The sequence below is a fragment of the Dermacentor variabilis genome, chromosome 1 (assembly GCF_050947875.1).
Source record: "Dermacentor variabilis isolate Ectoservices chromosome 1, ASM5094787v1, whole genome shotgun sequence".
Lineage (NCBI taxonomy): Eukaryota > Metazoa > Arthropoda > Arachnida > Ixodida > Ixodidae > Dermacentor > Dermacentor variabilis.
In genome coordinates, this window is record NC_134568.1 from 96,290,239 (window position 1) to 96,309,159 (window position 18,921).

General features: G+C 43.2%; 1 protein-coding gene across 1 annotated transcript in view; it reads right to left on the minus strand.

Moving 5' to 3' along the window:
• Positions 1–9,353: 9,353 nt before the first annotated feature.
• LOC142581190 (uncharacterized) overlaps positions 9,354–18,921 on the minus strand; it is a 31,489-nt gene continuing 21,921 nt past the window's right edge. Inside the window, exon 5 of the mRNA XM_075691196.1 lies at positions 9,354–12,569. Within this exon, the coding sequence (XP_075547311.1) occupies positions 12,363–12,569 (207 nt within the window). The 3' untranslated portion in view covers positions 9,354–12,362. The remainder of the gene's footprint in view (positions 12,570–18,921) is intronic.

The window sequence follows — 18,921 nt, forward strand, 5'->3', positions numbered from 1 at the left end:
AGTAGCGGGCGCGGCGTTTTCAAGAAAGGAAACGCATCAAGGCAGATGACGATTATCGTTGTGTGGCAGAAGGGGCACTCCAAAGGATGTAAACATTTCTTAGGGTGTATGCCTAGCCCTGACCAAAAAGGATGCAAACCCGCAGTGCTGCCATACGTACACAAACTTTCCCACAACTTGAATAAGTCGCAACTAGGTTTGGTGCGTGTTTTGTCGGTGCCACGCAAGTTGACTGGACTGTGCCCGCGCATAAGCGGCGTTGACAAAAAGTCGGGATGCCAGAAAAACCACACTACACTCTATGGCAAAAGTACACCCTTTGGGGTGTATATCTGCTACTCAACAATAATCGTCATCTGCCTTGCTTGCGTTTCCTTTCTTGAAAACGCCGCGCCCACTACTTTCCTGTCGGGAATGCTATGTCATGCTGATAACGCGCATGCCGTTCGTTACTGAGAAGTACCGGGCTCGCCGCGTTAAAGAAAGGAAATGCGGACAAGACAGATGACGATTATAGTTGTGGCAAAAGGGTGTAATTTTGCTTAAGAGTGTAAGAAAAGTTTGCACCATTTGAGCCATACCCTCTTATGCAAAGTTACACCCTTTGGAGTGCCCCTTCTGCCACACAACGATAATCGTTATCTGCCTTGATGCGTTTCCTTTCTTGAAAACGGCGCGTCCGCTACTTTCCTGTCGGGAATGCTATCATGCTGATAACGCGCATACCGTTCGGTACTGGAAAGTACCAGGCTCGCAGCGTTAAAGAAAGGAAACGCATCAAGGCAGATGACGATTATTGTTGTGTGGCAGAAAGAAGGGGCACTCCAAAGGGTGTAACTTTGCCTAAGAGTGTATCTTGTCACAAAAAGATAAACGTCATCTGTCTTGTCCGCATTTCCTTTCTTTAACGCTGCGAGCCCAGTACTTCCCAGTAACGAACGACATGCGCGTTATCAGCATGACATAGCATTCCCGACAGGAAAGTAGTGGGCGCGGCGTTTTCAAGAAAGGAAACGCAAGCAAGGCAGATGACGATTATTGTTGCGGCAGATGTACACCCCAAAGGGTGTAAACCTGTTTAAGAAAGTACACTCTTATGCAAAAGGTTACACCCTTTGGGGTGTATCTCTGCCACACAACAACACTCTAAGAACAGTTTACACCCTTTGGCGTGCCCCTTCTGCCACACAACGATAATCGTCATCTGCCTTGATGCGTTTCCTTTTTTGAAAACGCCGCGCGCGCTGCTTTCCTGTCGGGAATGCTATGTCATGCTGATAACGCGCGTGCCGTTCGTTACTGGAAAGTATCGGGCTCGCAGCGTTAAAGAAAGGAAATGCATCAAGGCAGATGACGATTATCGTTGTGTGGCAGAAGGGGCACTCCGAAGGGTGTAAACTCTTCTTAGAGTGAATAATCATCATCTGCCTTGCTTGCGTTTTCTTGAAAACGCCGCGTCCGCTACTTTCCTGTCGGGAATGCTATGTCATGCTGATAACGCGCATGCCGTTCGTTACGGGGAATTTCCGGGCTCGCCGCGTAAAAGAAAGGAAATGCGGACAAGAGCTATGACGTTTATTGTTGCGTGGCAAGATACGACCCAAAGGGTGTAATTTTGTTTTAGAGTTCTTAGACAAAGGTACACCCTTCGGGGTGTACACTCTTAAGCAAGATTACACCCTTTTGCTACAATAATCATCTGTCTTGTCCGCATTTCCTTTCTATAAAGCGGCGAGGCCGGTACTTTACAGTAACGAACGGCATGCGCGTTATCAGCATGACATACACTCTAAGAAGAGTTTACACCCTTTGGAGTGCCCCTTCTGCCACACAACAATAATCATCTGCCTTGATGCGTTTCCTTTCTTTAACGCTGCGAGCCCGGCACTTTCCAGTAACGAACGGCATGCGCTTTATCAGCATGATAGTATTCTCGACAGGAAAGTAGCGGGCGCTGCGTTTTCAAGGAAACGCATCAAGGCAGATGACGATTATTGTTGTGTGGCAGAAGGGGCATGCCGAAGGGTGTAAACTGTTCTTAGAGTGTAGCATTCCCGAAAGGAAAGTAGCGGGCGCGGCGTTTTCAAGAAAGGAAACACAAGCAAGGCAGATGACGACTATTGTTGTGTGCACTCTAAAAACAGTTGCACCCTTCGGGGTGTATATTTGCCACACAACAATAATCGTCATCTGTTTTGTCCGCATTTCATTATAATGCGGCGAGCCCGGTACTTTCCAGTAACGAACGGCATACGCGTTATCAGCATGACATAGCATTCCCGACAGGAAAGTAACGAGCGCAGCGTTTTCAGGAAAGGAAATGCGGTGAAGACATGACGATTATCGTTGTGTGGCAAATATGCACTCCAAAGGGTGTAAACTTTTCTTACTTTCTTAAGCAAAATTACACCCTTTTGCCACACAATAATCGTCATCTGTCTTGTCCGGATTTCCTTTCTTTAACGCGGCGAGCCCGGTACTTCCCAGTAACGAACGGCATGCGCGTTATCAGTATGACAGCATTCCCGACAGCTAAGTAGCGGGCACGGCGTTTTCAAGACAGGAAACGCAAGCAAGACAGATGAGGATTATTGTGTGGCAGAAATACACCCCAAAGGGTGTAATTTTTTGTCTAAGAGTGTAGCAGAGATACATCCCAAAGGGTGCAACTTTGCCTACACTTAGAAAAATTTACAACCTTTGGGGTTTACCTTGTCCCACAACAATAATCGTCATCAGTCTTGCCCGCGTTTCCTTTAACGCGGCGAGCCCGGTACTTCCCAGTCACGAACGGCATGCGCGTTATCAGTGTGACGCAGCATTCTCGACAGGAAAGTAGCGAGCGCCGAGTTTTCAAGAAAGGAAACGCAAGCAAGGCAGATGACGATTATCGTTGTGGGACAAATACACACCCCGAAATACCGGGCTCGCAGCGTTAAAGAAAGGAAATGCGGACAAGAGAGATGACGTTTATTGTTGTGTGGTAAAATACAACCGAAAGGATGTAATCTTGTTTTACACTCTTGAAAAGGTTGCACCCTTTGGGGTGTATATTTGTCCCACAACAATAATCGTCATCTGCCTAGCTTGCGTTTCCTTTCTTGAAAACTCGGCGCTCATTACTTTCCTGTCGAGAATGCTGCGTCACACTGATAACGCGCGTGCAGTTCGTGACTGGGAAGTACCGGGCTCGCAGCGTTAAAGAAAGGAAACGCGGGCAAGACAGATGACGATTATTGTTGTGGGACAAGATAAGCTCCAAAGGGTGTAAATATTTCTAAGAGTGTAGAGTGTACATGAAATGTGCAACGGGCGTTATACACCAGATACCGCTGAAATGTGGGAAGTCCTACGCGGGACAAACGGGGAGATTTGTCAACGACCAGGCCCGGGAGCATGAATTGTGTATAACTAACAAAGGTATATTCCTTCTCGCTCTCTCATCCCCGCAACCAGCGAGCGTCTGCGAGACCCGTTGATGGCAGCGCCACGATAGCGGAGCGTGGTTGCTCCGGGCACGCGGTCGCTGCGGCTTCGGAACTTTTGACCAAGACTGTACATCCTTCTTTCACTTCGCTCACTGCTTGTGCATTTTATTGTCCTGAAAAAAAAATTTACATTTCAAGCGCAAACATCCACCTTATGAAGTAACAACGATCAATCGACGTCCAGCAAAACAATGGGACGTCCTATGGACATCCACTACATCTGAACTGATGTTACAGCTCGATATAGCCGCACCAACTATACAGGCACCAACTGCGTAGCATCATCCACGTCAAAATCATGGAAACTTGCATACAATCTCAAAGTTTTCGGGCCTACAATGCAGGTCTTAAACTTTATGGAGGTTCCATGGACATCTAAAACTTTGTGCAATGTACGTCTGAGGTACTGTTTTTAGAGGCGTTCTATGTATATCCAAACTTCCGTCCGCTGTACGTCTGATGAACTAAATGGAGGTTCAATGGCCATCCAAAACTTTGATGCCATTGTACGACCCTTAGATAAACGTGCACGTAAAGGATGTCCATAGGACATCAGATTTCTTGCTGGATGCTTGGATCAATCCGGTACATCTATTAGATGTTTGTGGCTATCTGGGTGGTTATTTTGAGCTGGTTGTTTCAATAAGCTGACATATTAACTTTCTTCCCTTGAATAAAGAGGTATGTAGCTTTACTATGAGCTGGAAGTCATCCACGTAGCTTCAAAACTTTGCTTATGTATGGCTATAATGGTTCTCATTTAGTTTTCTCACGGTTCCTTTGCAACGGCAATATCTCTCGCCTTGTCGGCATTGAGATATAGAAAGCTGTTTAGAAAGGTGGTTTGACTTGCTTTATCAAAAATGGAGGAAGAAAATGTGAAATAAAAAAGTGTCAGGGGTCAAGAGCCTGCGCTTGCATGTCAGGCAGCGTTATGTTTGACGTACGTTCTCCAGGGCACAGGATTTTGACACACGAAGCTTGTCACCAGTGTACTACAGGCCTGATTGGCGTTCTTCATGGCCATTTAATTGAGTTCACCGGCCATTCCAATGTGAGGAGGAGCTCTTAGATATGGACCATTAATTAGCATCGGTCAAGTTCCCCAAACGCAACCACTCGCCGTCGCATTCCAATTATGCTGCATAGGTGCGTGTTGACCATGCTACCGGACATGACAGACAGGTTGGCTAGCCCGTCCTCGTGTATCGCGCGTGGAGCTTTTCTCCCCCTGCGTGACGTTTCCCAAAATAGCAACTGGAAGCCGGTACGGTTCGATGTAGTTGACCCCCACAGCACTGGAAGGTCGTTCAAGGACGACCTGTCCCCTCCAGCTGAGCGCCTTCTGGGCGAGGAGGCAATGCCAGACGGAGGCAGCCGTCGGAGAATAGAGCCCATGGAGTGTCCCCATTGGCCGAACATATGATGCCGCTTGCACGTGCTCTACGACTGGCTGAGAATGACGCGACCCCGACGGAAGCCAGATAACCATCGGAAAGAGACGTTGCCGCGGGCCGCAGCGGCCGTAAAGATGAGTTTTTTTACCGTTAACGTGCTTGGTTTTATTCCTGCATATAATGTAAATAAACCTTCATTTCTCGAAGTCCACCTCAAGTCGGCCAACTCCCGCACGCAATGGCAAGATCCAAATAAGAGAAAGCTTTGCTTACATAGATTCCCAGTGTGTGGGATCCGCACATTTTCTCCCCTTGCTCCATGTCCGCTGTGCTCACCTCGAGGAAATGTGATGAAAACTTCATCAGCGATATCTGCGCAGCAACATGCACTATCGAGAAAATAATTTCAAGGATTGATTAATACCGCGGTGGAAGAATATGAGGTGTATTAACTGTGTGTCGTTTTTGTGGAGAGAGCGTCTATATCTGCTGCTCAGCCGGTAGATGGCATGGTAGATGGCGGTAGAGAACATGGTCATTTTGCACATAATGTGGAAAAAATGCTTCGTCCCGCGTCGTACTGGGTACAAGTCGCACAAGCTCTTGTTCCTTGTGCCAAAAGACGACGATCGTTTGAACAGTGCATGCAATCCCAAAAAAGGGTCAATTCCTTCAGCAGACAGACCATGTCTGCCCAAAACATTTAGAGAACCAAGTAGTGTGCAATCGGTGAACAGCGCTGCACAATCTAGTATACTGCTACAAATGTGTAAAGGTATTTTCCTGTTTTACTGCACCAATAAAATCATCTTGTACATGCTCTAGTGCTCCCTCTGTAGTGTCTGCATACTGGGTGCATCTGCAAACACCTATGTTGTCTCTGTTTAGTAACCGCCTCTACTCTCATAGGTGGCCCTGAAACAATCACACGATATAGTGGTTTTAGATCGTCCCATCAAATAACATAAGTTCAATTCGAACACCATTGATACTTCTGTTATCGTGAGTGCACTCTTTGGAATGGATAAGAAATATGCCTGAAAGGGCTATAGCCAATTTGATTGCTACGTGAGCAAAGCCATGTGACAGCCTCACCCTCCAAAAAACTACCGAGTGGCCATGCACTATTTAAAAAGTTGAACTCGAAGGTGGTTAGCGAAAACGAAAATTCACAACTTTATAGATGACGGGGACTTCATAATTCATAACTAAAAAACATATCTGAGCTAACGCCTCGTACAACAGCAAATGTGGGTCGCCCAGCTTGCAGGTGTTCGCATCTACACAATATGGGATAGACTATGGGTAATACCGAACATCAATAAATTCCGACCAGGTTCATTCGAGGTACTTAAGATGCAAGAACAGCTATCAAATGTAAAAAGTGACAGTGCCATTGATTTGGCTTTTCCAATCACCTAAAAAAAGAAAGAAAAAGGAAGAAAGCATCTTTACATGGATATGTTTACTGCAAGATGAGACAAAGCACCCTTTGCCTCATCTTGCAGCAGCACAAAATCACGCCAGTGATGGCGTACATGCAGTACCTGCATGTTGCGTTATGTCTAAATGTCTTTTTCTGCAATTCCCAAGCACTGTCACGTGACTTAGGCTCTAGAATAGGCATTTGGCTGCCTCAAAAGCATGTTTGTAGCTTCATTTTGTGGTCATCGTTATTGCATCAGGGGCTAACTTAATGTATTACAAGCCATCAAGTAGAGCAGCCACCCGGATACTTGTTCTTTTTGTGCTCATTTTGCATGCCTACAGTCACCTCAATGCTTTTATTAGCCTGAACAGTCCATAACTGGCACTTGAAAGTTCACTAAAATTAATTTTGGATGTTACTAATTATAATTTGGTGTGCTTTCCTAATGCATATGCCCCAAGCCGGCAGGACTGTGACAGATGGCCCCGGATGTACCGCGCTGCATGTCCAAAAAAGTGTGCAACCTTAACGAGCCTTCTCTCGTTAAGGAGACCAGTTCGTACACCTTGTATTCGTCCATTGTGATTATTACTGCGACAGCTTTCCAAAACACCCCAAAGCCTTCAATTTCAAAACACTTCAGTTTTTCTTTTAAGGAAACAATGGGTGAAAAAGAAAAGAAATTCATGCTTTGCAGCTTTCTTAATTACACTATGAACACACACTTTTGCTTCTTTGTGAATCATTAATGCAGTTTAAACATAACCACTACATGCCTCGTGGCTACCAATGTTGGGGTGAACTCTCTATCATCTGGAGATAAAAGAAAAAGCTTTTCCTTTTGTTCCGCCAGTTACTGGAGGGTAAATCAATGAGGAACTACAATACTAAATCAATATACAATTAAAGCATATAAAGGCTTTTTACATCATTCAGTTTTAAGTCTAGTGTTTCATAATCACTGCACTAAGCTAACTAAAAAGGTTTCATTAGTATATTAATGCAATTTCGACACGAACATACTAGCACAATTCCATTACACATATAACATATATACCCTCTCATTGAAGATGTCTATTTTAATAGCTTAGAATATCTTAAAACTGAACTGCAGCTAAACACTTGTGCAAAATCATTTGCAAGGAACCAATCACTCCTAATACTGCACTGCCTGCAGACGTTAGTAACACCTGTTATGCGAGTACGTGGTACAACCAGACAAATGAAAATCAGAACCGCCGCCATCATATATCAGCAGAAGCAATGTCCAGCACCCGCGCTGAGCTAATGGCCATCCTAGATTATTTGGAGTGGGCCCTCGCAACTTCATCTCAAACTGACCCTGTTCACCATCATGTGTACACAGATTCCCAGGCTGCCCATCGGGCATGTGCTAATATTATTTACACAGATCCCGTACTGCAGAATATCCGCCACCAGGCACGCCTGCTCCGTGAATGCGGTCACAATGTCACCATTCACCATTCACTGGGTCCCTGCGCACTGCGGTATCCCCGGAAACGAGAAGGCTCATAGACTGGCGCGGGCTCATCTCTCTACCGCGCTAGCCAGAGCCTCCGATAATACTTATCCTCTCTTAGCTACCACACCTGAGGTAGCAGACCCAATGGCAGACAAGCATGCGACCAAACAACGAGGTGCCGCCTACCTCGCAGCAGTGGGCAATCCACTCTCTATACCGTCACTTCCACCGAAGGTATTCACACGGCGAGAGTCAGTCTTGCTTCGGAGAATCCAGACAAGCACCCTCCTTACTCCTCACTTGTTGAACCGTTTCCACAAGGGTGGCACACCACCACCCGTAAGTGGGTTCTGCTCCATGTGCACATGTCATGCTGATCTAAACCACCTTTGTTGGGAGTGCCCCCTCTACATCCCACCAAGGCTTCGTGCCCTGGCCACCATACAGCGGGGACCCTGGCCTTCTTCTCTCCGGACTTGGGCTTGCCCGGATACCACGTCTACGGACCATGCCATCGAGCTCTGGCAAGCACTGCTGCTGTTCCTTCAGGACCCTGCAGCACCACCCGTCGGCGATCGGCTCCGCGACAGCCACAAGCGTCATGCCACCCCCACTTAGCTGCCTCCAGGACGTTCATTAATAAAACGGAGGCAGCCTTACCCTTCCCCTTTTCCAACACCCCTCCTCTTTCCACCGCAGCGTCTTCGACGCATTTCATGTGGAATAAACGTGGTTTCATTCATTCATTCTCTTAGCCAACCTTATCACAAAGTAATGAAGCTAAATATTGCTTTACCTCTGTCAAGAACAAAACATTTATCGATTTTATTGAAGTGATTAAATGTGTATTCAATTAATAAAGCGATACTGTGCTTATATCCTTGGCCAGCTATGTTGGGGCCGTATTCTGAGATGTTCGCCTTCTATGATAGTTTTGCCGCCGCGATAGCCATGTTCAGTAAATCAATGGCTGCTTACCAGTGATGTCAGCGTGCACTACCAACACGTGCTCTCGAACGCTTCACATCGCATGAGAGAAAGCGCCGTGAGTGCAGGGCTGTGTTGTTTTTATGTAGTGGCAGTACTGGTTCTGCGCACTGACTATGGTTGGCTACAGCCGCTTTAGGTAAAATAAATTGAAAAGGGAAGTGTGAAGTGTTTTATTTTAAATGAGTCAACAAATATTGCCACGATACAACACGTGTAAGACACCACCAAAAAGACTACTGTAAACTACCCCCTCTCATACCCACTACACTCCACCACCAATCGAACACCAAAAGACGTGTTCGTCTATTCATGTCGAGAGCACCTATCGACGCCATGACGTTGAAATGACTTAGGCCGGAACTACTAGATGGCGCTGTTTATTTTCCGGTTTTGCTAAACAGCCCATCGGCACGCGCCGTTGGCGGAGGTGTGGCCAAGGCGATAGTTTCACAGAAGGCGAACGTTTCAGAATACGGGCTTTGTATATATGTATATGTATGTATATGTATATATGACTGTGGCGCAGGCCTGCTGGCCAAACCAATAAAGAAAGAGGACACAGAAAAGAAAGAAAGAAAAAAGTTAACCACTTCATGACCTTCAGTTGCCTCTTCCAGCTTTTGACATTTTCACATTTTTTTCAATTTTCAAGAGCACAGTCAAAATGGCCAACCAAAACAAAGCACAATGTTCTTCAATACAATACATCACACTGATGCTACACATCATGCAAAAATGGAAGTACTGCCAAATCAGACCGGTCAAGAATACAAGTCATAGCATGGCTCTTATCATCCTCTATTTCTTAAGCTTTCATTTTGTGAGGGACAGGACAGGAGAAAGACAAAACACATGCAGAGACAATTGTAATGCCCGCTGCCTTTTAAACAATTTGGCAACAAATTCAAACGTTGGCATGTCACAGAAACTACAGCATAAATTATGGGGAGTGTGAAATAAATTTAACTGGATACTTGTCTTCATGAATCTTTTACTTATTACAAGAAGCTGCACATCTCACAGTATCATTCCGTTATGGCTGTTGTGAACATGTAACTAAAAAATCAACATTTCTAGAGTTCTGCATGCACACACACACAGTAAATATGGCATAACAGAAGCACCAAAACAAAATCTTAATGAAGCCCTTGCGATTATGTTTTTCCTTTATACATAAAGACAGTGCTAACAGTGGTCAGCTGCAGCAAATGGAGGGCCTCAGGTGTGACTTCATTTTTTAAAAGTTCTACCCCATATTTTTATTGTTTCATAGCATGTTTCATATAATATTGTTTGATAGCAAAAACGAAAGGTATGTGTTCCCCAATGAGATTTGAGTTAGTGTAAAGAATTATACACAGTTTCAAAGAAAACTGTAGTCATCCCTAAAAACCTGACTTATACTGCATGAAAGCAAACTGCACCCAGAAAAAAAAAAAAAAGGTAAAGCACACACACACACACACATCCAAATGCACACAAATGTACTATGTAAGGATGTTTAAGCTAACTTAAGGTGGTTTTCCCTTGCAAAACCATATTAATAGTGTGGCAAGTTAAAAAATAATAATAAATTGGAATGGCCAGCAATTTTTTATAACACACAAGTTATTATGCTAGTTGCCTGAAGACACATGCACCCTTCTTGCAGTGCTTACAATGGTGCTTGATAACTCACCCTTTCTTATTATGAAAAAACACAATTAAAAAATCAAAAAAAAAAAGTTAACCTGTAGAACTGTCACTTCGCGCTCAACAAACTTAGCAGTTCATATGTTTGTGAGCTATTTTCACATTATTAGCACATATACCGTAAATGGTTTTGAAAAAAATGATAAGGCTTTTAACATGTGTCCAAATAAATAAAGATAATTAGCCCGCAATAACTTAGGCTCAGAATGTAGAAAGCACCTTATTTATCATGAAGCTTAACCATATCATGCAATATACATAACACACGACACAAAATCACAGCTTTAACATTTTTCACATCATAAGTCCTGCATTATAAATAAAAATGCATGTAATCAAGGCGAGGAAAGAATTTGTGAAAACTCCCAAATTCTACACAATTGCAATTATACTATGAAACTGTCAAAACAATCAGCCAGCATATTATTGGGAACCGACAAGACTCAGTTATAGCAAACCAAAAGCAGCGTCACTCGCGCTCCAACATTCTGCTTCGTATATCATTTATTCACATGTAATGCTTTCAATTAGCGTTAACACTTCAACCACAGACACACGGTAATACACCAATGCATAGCTTATTAATTTATCATGAATTCTCTCACATTAACTCTCCAACAGTACTTATACTCTCATTTTAGAAGAGATTTTGAATCCATCTGGTTGTCAGTAATTTCTTTCGTTCATTTGGTCCCACATCACACAGCACTGCAAATGGCACAAGTTTAGCGGCACATTATACCAGAAGCTATAAATATAGCAAAGCCACAAAGCATTTAAATTATCTTGTTTTTGGTATCCTGCTAGGCATGGTGCTGTCTTGGATTCAACACACAGCAAATGTTTCAGAGTTTAGCCGCATTCAAGAGCACATAGTTATGGAACCACTCAGTTCTTGTGTCCAATCATTAGATCACAAGTTCACCTAGAGGTAATTCAAGCATGTCCATGCAAGTGTGCACTCATTCATTTACAAGGTGCTTAATCCACTCAAAAATATGTTGGCAACACTTTGTCAACTTTTGAAATTCCTCAATCAATCAATCACCACAGAGTTGCAAGCACGAGGGACAGAAGTGGATCCATTTGTATGAGTGAACTTAAAATTGCAACCATAAAATTTTCTTCAGAGTAAATTTTCTTTTTACAATACGTGCAGAGCAAATGAAAATGACAAGAAACTGAACTTCAGGATCATTCATTAGCTTCGTACATAACCTCATTTGTGCTAAGCAAGAGGCATGAAGGGATCATGTCAGCAGCTTTGTTCATTGTAGAATTTTACAACCATTATTTTACAGCCAATGCTGTAGAAAAATATTCACTACCTGAAACGTTCTACATTTACAATAAGGGCTAATGTTTTCTGGAATACTGAAGTATGCTTTAAACATAGGAGGATCCCCTGTCTACACTAAAACAGTAGTATAATGTCTTCGAAACACAATGGGGAAATCACAACTTTTTTTTTATGTTATATAGACAAGAACAAATACTGACTAGCTGCTGACATTATCCATATGCATGTCATTCATTCTTTTTAGCACAAAAGATAAATGCTATGCAACAATCCTCATAACAGCAGCTGTACAGTAATCAGTTGCTTTTCTGTTCCACATGCTGCAAGTACATGGACTTGTTGGGAGTCACAACACACAAGTGGCACACACACTAACACTGCTGCCACAAACATCTCATGGGCCTTTCACTACAAGTCGAATTCTGCTGCAACATAGCACAGATGTCAGCTTCGCCTGTGGTAGTCTATGGCAGCCATCAACCCTGCAGACGTTCAGTAGGCACACTGATGCAGTTTGTTCCTTGGCCTCAATAATGAGTTGCACAGTTTAGATGTACTTCTTGGCACCTTTCAGCTGCACTGCTCAGCCGGCCCAATCGTCCAAAATTACATGAAAAACAACAAAAGAAAAGGTGTACACCATCAGGTCCACCATCACATCGGCCACAAGCTGTAAGCAGGTCGTGGTTCGTGATGAGACCTTTGGAGAAATACCACAAAGAACCAAGGCTGTAGCCAGGAAAGCTAGCGGTGCAGCTGTCGACCGCATAGACCGCTGGGAAATGCTGGGCTGCAAATATGTAAAGTTAGTGTCAGAGGCAGCAAACCATTGAATAAAGGCATCAAGAACTGTAAAGTACTAGATTTTACACTCCTGTGCCCACCACAAAATGATAAGTGCAAAGAGGGTTAAATTAACTTGATTGTACAGGTGCATAGTATTTCCCCAGAACAGGCCTTTCTTTTGCCCAGTTTACTCTGGATTTACCAGAATGAGTATTTACTTTGACTGGCATACCTGCCAACTTAAAGGGGCTCTGAAACACCCTCGGGACTTGATGAAAAAAAAAAAAAAAGAACAGTCTTTGGATAGTGCATTGCTGTGAACTTATGCGCGACGCGTGCAGCTCGCAAGCGGAGTGTGAAGTCACCTTTATCTACAACACCCTCTTTTCAAACAGAGGCCTTCAGCTCACCTGTTTTGAAGCTGCTGGCGACTTGCATATGTCATCATTAGAGACCAGATTTTAGGCAAGTGCCTATTTTTTCCTTCCTTCATAATCAACCCTTTTTATTATATGAGCATGGTTTGAGTGATAAGAAAAGGTTTAGCACTGTTTTTATAATGCCTATATATGCCTATTTTCGACATAGCTTCTATAAAATAATATTTAGCTTACAGCTTCACTTTCGAGCACAGTTTAAAACTCTCTCATGTTACCTGGCAACATTGATTGTTTGGAGCTCTATCAGGTGCAACCACAACGCTCAAGCCCAGTCTACGTTATTGTTCCTATGTTCGAAAAGTGGTCTGCCAATATGCTCTGCACTTCTCAGCCATGCCGAAAAGAGACATACCCAAGAGTGTGTTGATTTGGCAGTAGACAGTTGACTCACTGTGCTACACTTCAGATGCACAGACCTTGTTCTGAAAACTATGCAGTTGAATTGAAAATCCTTTGCTGAAACAATTCCTACAGAAATATTGCAACCCTCTGGCCCATGCATGACCAAATATTAGGAAGAATCGGAGAAGAGCTTGGTGACTCCTTCATTTGGATTTCCGTAGATGAGATGACAAACATGAAGGAGTGCTTTGTCACTCAGCTTGTAGCTCGGAAGCTTACAGCATAGGAAAAGACAAGGCCTTTCCTAGTCTGCTCAAAGCCTTTGGAGAGAACAAACGGGGAGCATACAGCACACTTTGTAAACCAGTCCCTCAAAGTTCTGTACCGTACAGGAGTCAAAGATGCTAAGGTTCTGTTATTCTACACTGATGCCACAGCCTACATGCACAAGGCTGCTCATCTGCTGAAGACCTTCTACCTGCAGATGGTACATGTGACATGCCTAGCACTTGTGCTTCATCGCATTTGTGAAGAAGTGGGGAAGCACTTCAAGGACATTAACAAGCTTATTGCTTCAGCCAAAGCTGTGTTCCTGAAGGCGGCCGGTTGCGTGCGCTCATACAAGGAGGAGTTGCCAGACGTATCCCTTCCACCAGAGTTCATCACCATATGTTGGAAACATGGCTAGGAGATGTTGAGTATAACAAGTGCAACTTTTCTGAAGTGAAGGCAGTGATCAACCATTTCTGATGACAAGACTGCTTCAGTAAGGAGGGCTCAAGCTGCCCTCACTGAGGATGGCCTCCAAGGAGACCTGCATAATTGTGCACAAACTTCACGTTCCACGTAAACAATCTTGTTTGTGTTCCATGTACTTCGTCTCATTTTCTTCACGCTGGTAAAAGTTTACTGCAAGATCATCAACCAACTAACTTGCCCCAGAGTCCTAATAAATTTAGAAAAGTTTGGGCAAAACTCAAATTTAAAGCATTGCGCTAATTCTGGATGCAGAGCAACTTATCGCCGCCGTTCCTAAAGGACCAGTAGCTGAAAAGGTAGGTATGATGTTACAATCGGTATTAAACAAAAACGAAGAATTTTTGTTCTTAAGTTAAAAAAAAAAAAAAAAAAACTGTCAGCCCAAGCTCTCCGTACAGATGGTTAACCAGTGAAGCTGAAATGTGTGGCCCCGGTGTTTACCACTGGGTAAATCCTGATGGTTCATTGAAGTCTTCCTCAATTATTAGTTACGTCTTTGTGTTTCTTAGTTAATTACTACGAATGCGGGAGAAGTGACATGAGCGCATTTGCGTGGTAGTGCCAACAAGCTAGCTGTAGAAGACGACACTGGAGCCAATGCTGATGATGATAGTTTTTTCTGCACGTGGACACAATAGTGGGTAAAGCAGCCCTTAACAGCTTCGCTGTTACCAACCAACCAACCATCAACCAACTAACTTGCCCCAGAGTCCTAATAAATTTAGAAAAGTTCGGGCAAAACTCAAATTTAAAGCATTGCACTAATTCTGGATGCAGAGCAACTTATCGCCGCCGTTCCTAAAGGACCAGTAGCTGAAAAGGTAGGTATGATGTTACAATCGGTATTAAACAAAAACGAAGAATTTTTGTTCTTAAGCTAAAAAAAAAAAAAAACTGTCAGCCCAAGCTCTCCGTACAGATGGTTAACCAGTGAAGCTGAAATGTGTGGCCCCAGTGTTTACCACTGGGTAAATCCTGATGGTTCATTGAAGTCTTCCTCAATTATTAGTTACGTCTTTGTGTTTCTTAGTTAATTAATTACTACGAATGCGGGAGAAGTGACATGAGCGCATTTGCGTAGTTGTACTTGAGAACATTTGTTGGTTAGGCCAACAAATGTTCTCAAGTACAACTACGCTCCATTAACATCTGTCGACATCGAGCATTCCTTCTTGGCGTACAAGCTTGCCCTAAGTGACAAGAAGCATAACTTTGAATCCAGGAATCTGGAGATGGTGCTGGTCTGCTATCGTTTCCACAATTTCAACTGTTATTTTTGTATTACACTCTGCATGCCTTTGAAGCATATTTTCGCATATAAGTGCAGTTGCATACTCGTTTCTAGAAGCATACTTTAATCTAAGTCTATTTTCAACGCAGCATTTGAACCCCTGACATACCTCTGTTAGGGAATCACCCCAGTGTTGAAGATCCAATGGGGAAACATCACCATGCAGCTGAATTTTTTTGCAGCTTAAAATGCACAAGCCTGATGGGCCCTAAAATATGCTTTTTCATCAAAAATCTCCATAGTTCTAAAACACCTTTTGAGAAATGTTTCTGAAATATGTGAGTGTGTATTCGGCAGTGTTGGAACTTCTTATACAATTTGGAAATCATTTTTGTGGGTAAGAAAATTGTCAGAGTTGTACCTTACAGTCATCGTGTAACAACATGTCAATTTTTAGCAAACTGTTGTCTCTCTTGTGCTTATTATTTGTGCCTGTTTTCATTGTGTTGCAATTTATTTGCATTGGAGGACATACAATTGAATTTTTTTTTCAAACTATACTTGCAATGTTTTCATGCATTTTTTTTTCATGCCTGTTTTACAACATATCAAGAAAGAGACAGTGGTCATAGCACATGAGTGTGGGCAGTGTGGTTGTTGAATTAAGCCAATTGGCTGTCACTAGTCCACCAGTATTATGAAACAATTAAACAATCATATTCAACTGTTGGCACAGTTGAATTATCATAAATCATAAATTTTTTGTTCTTCCTGTTGTAGATAAAGGTTGTGCACATCTTCGTTTGAAATTATTTGCATTTTTGCTAAAATTTATGGTGCCTATATTTACGAAGTTGGATGCCTAAAACCCTGTCTCACCTGTCTATTTTGGGCATCTAAAATGCACATTCTTAATTTCTAATAATCCAGCCTCTAGTCATCATATGCAAGATTTCCATAAATGGCTGCTATTGGCTGATAGCTGACATCAATCAAGAAGGGTATTTGGATTAACGTGCTTCTTCCTGCTGTTAGTGCGTATATTAATTGACAGAGTTTACTAAACAGGCTGCGCTGCGCTTTGAATTTCAATAAGAATTATACACTTCTGGAACAAGCAAACTATCATCTACTCACTCACACCCGCCCATGCAGGAATGAAATTTTGACCACACAGCTTATCAGTGTCGCAGCAGTACGGTGTCACTAATTTCAATTAGTCCTGAACACTTCATTAGCCTCAAATCACATGAAACTTATGCCCAGAACACATGTATGCCCTGCCTCGCAAGGAATGGCAGTTAGTTAGGAATGGCACACAAGACGTGCTTTGTATTGAGCTATTAAAAGCGTTTCAAAATGCGAAATCTGGATTTGCCTACTATTTGTGCAGGATAAAGCTGGTCTGCACAACACAAGCCCAGACTGGATGGAGCACACGAGCGTGAGCACACACACGAGCCCTGCCGTGCATTACAGTTGCGCGTAGCCGAGTAGTGTAAATATTGAGGCCACTGTGGGGTGCCACGATGAGCCCTTTTACCGCAATGCCACAGGTAGGGCACCGTCACCAAAAGCCCCTGAATAATAAAGTAGCGCCAACTGCACCCCTTCGTTCTGCCTCATCTCTTAACAGCTGCCACAGTGTGATCTAGGGTGTCTACAGGGAAACTCTGGCCGCAAGAACTAGCAGGAGCTATGGGCTCTGAAGTTATGGCGGTTACTGTCCCAGACCTCACAAATCCACGATAGCCCTGCTTCAAAATCAGCCCGTCCGATCTGCTACACCTGCACCTTTCACTGGGCGACATTTTCTAAACCCTGCGAAACTGAAAATGGCTCCTTACTGCTGCTGTACCAACTTTTACACCTGCTAGCACAGTAGGATGGCATTGCTAAATGTGCAAAACCACCGGGCAAACAGAATCAAGTGTGGCCAAGCAAATGCCATACACCGATCGACAGTATGGCATGCTACAATGCACCAAGGCTACGCTGGAATGCTAAAGGGCTAGCGCTCCAGCAGGGCCGTGGACACAAATTTGGACATTCACGATGGCGCTTGCTAGAGTTGCTAAAACGTAGTGTTTCAGGTGTGAAAACCGATGACTTCTAAGTGGCTTAGTTTACCTGAACTTAGCTCCCAGCCCAGCAGCGCCAACATCCCAAACGTCCTCACTGAGCGCGTCTGCTTGCTAATAGCTGGGCAAATATTGTACTCCTGTCAGGGGTTCGTTACTTGTGTGCATGCTTTTGGCCAATGCAAGCGTTCTAACGATGTTAATGTTCAATAAATGTTAATGTTCAATGTTCTTTGTGGTACTCCCCAGAAGGATTCAACTACTAATCAATGCATTGGTGTGAACCTGTGAGTTGCAGCACAGGTGAAGCCATGCATCTAAACAAAATGCACTGCAAGCATTTTTTTTTTTGCATGCGCAGGAGAACAGATTGCAGCACACATCAAAGACTTACACTACTTGCGCTTATATCTCGGGGGCTTCACTACCACCCACACTGCCCCACTCCTTCGGAACAGAGAATGTTGATGGGGAATGGGAAAGGTAACTATTGCATTCGTGTATCAACCTCTTACTAGGCTTTTCTGAAAAATTTGTTCGTTAATATATTCCTGGGAGGCACCATAGTCGTTCAAAGGCATTTTTGAAGCAACTCGTAGAAATCCGGCAGACAGAAGACGGTAGGAAAAGTTAGAATAGCATGCTTTTTTTAAAGCTTAACCGCACATGCAAATTTTGTAGGATACATACACACTTCATTAACAATGTTTTAGATACAGCACACTAGCAGCAGTTGGAACAGCTTGACAAGCAACATATTGTTTTCAGATTGATGGCATTTCCAGCAACACTGTTGTTGCCAATTTAGCCTGCTTCGAGAACTTGTCTGAATAATTTTGTTTGAAGTAAGTATCCCTCTAACATATGGTGTCTTGCACTGCCACAGAAGCGTAGCGCAAGTACAATCACATTTTTTTTTTGTATGCATTTTCTTGCTATGCTATGCCACCCCATCTTAAAACACCTTTAAATCTTTTTTGGTGAGCGAACTTATTTTTTGTAAATTCTGACTGTCGCATTTAACAAAATGCTCAAGGCACATATCAATCTTTTGTTTTGAGTTAAATGCGATGCATTCACGAAAGACCAAAAATACATTCGATTGCGGCTTTCATAACTGAATTATCAAATGTGGACAAATATCGATATAATGAACACAGACATAACAAATTATCAAATATGGTGAAGTAAATATAAAATTTGGCTGGTCATGCTTCATTTCAATGGCATATGATCCTGCTACAACAAAATCTAAAATGCCAAATCCAACACGGCATCGGTCATAGCAAAGAAAACTTTAGTTTTCACATCTCAAACTATATCTGGTAGCAAAAATATCAAATATAGTAGCCAATTCATTTTTCAAACGTCTGGATTTTTCGGACCTGCCCAATTCCTACGGCATCTCTAGTTAAACTTAGCACCCATGTATAGCAGCAATAACCGAAATTTTGAACGGAGCATGGTGTTTCAAGTATGAACGGCATGTGTGATGCAGCAAAC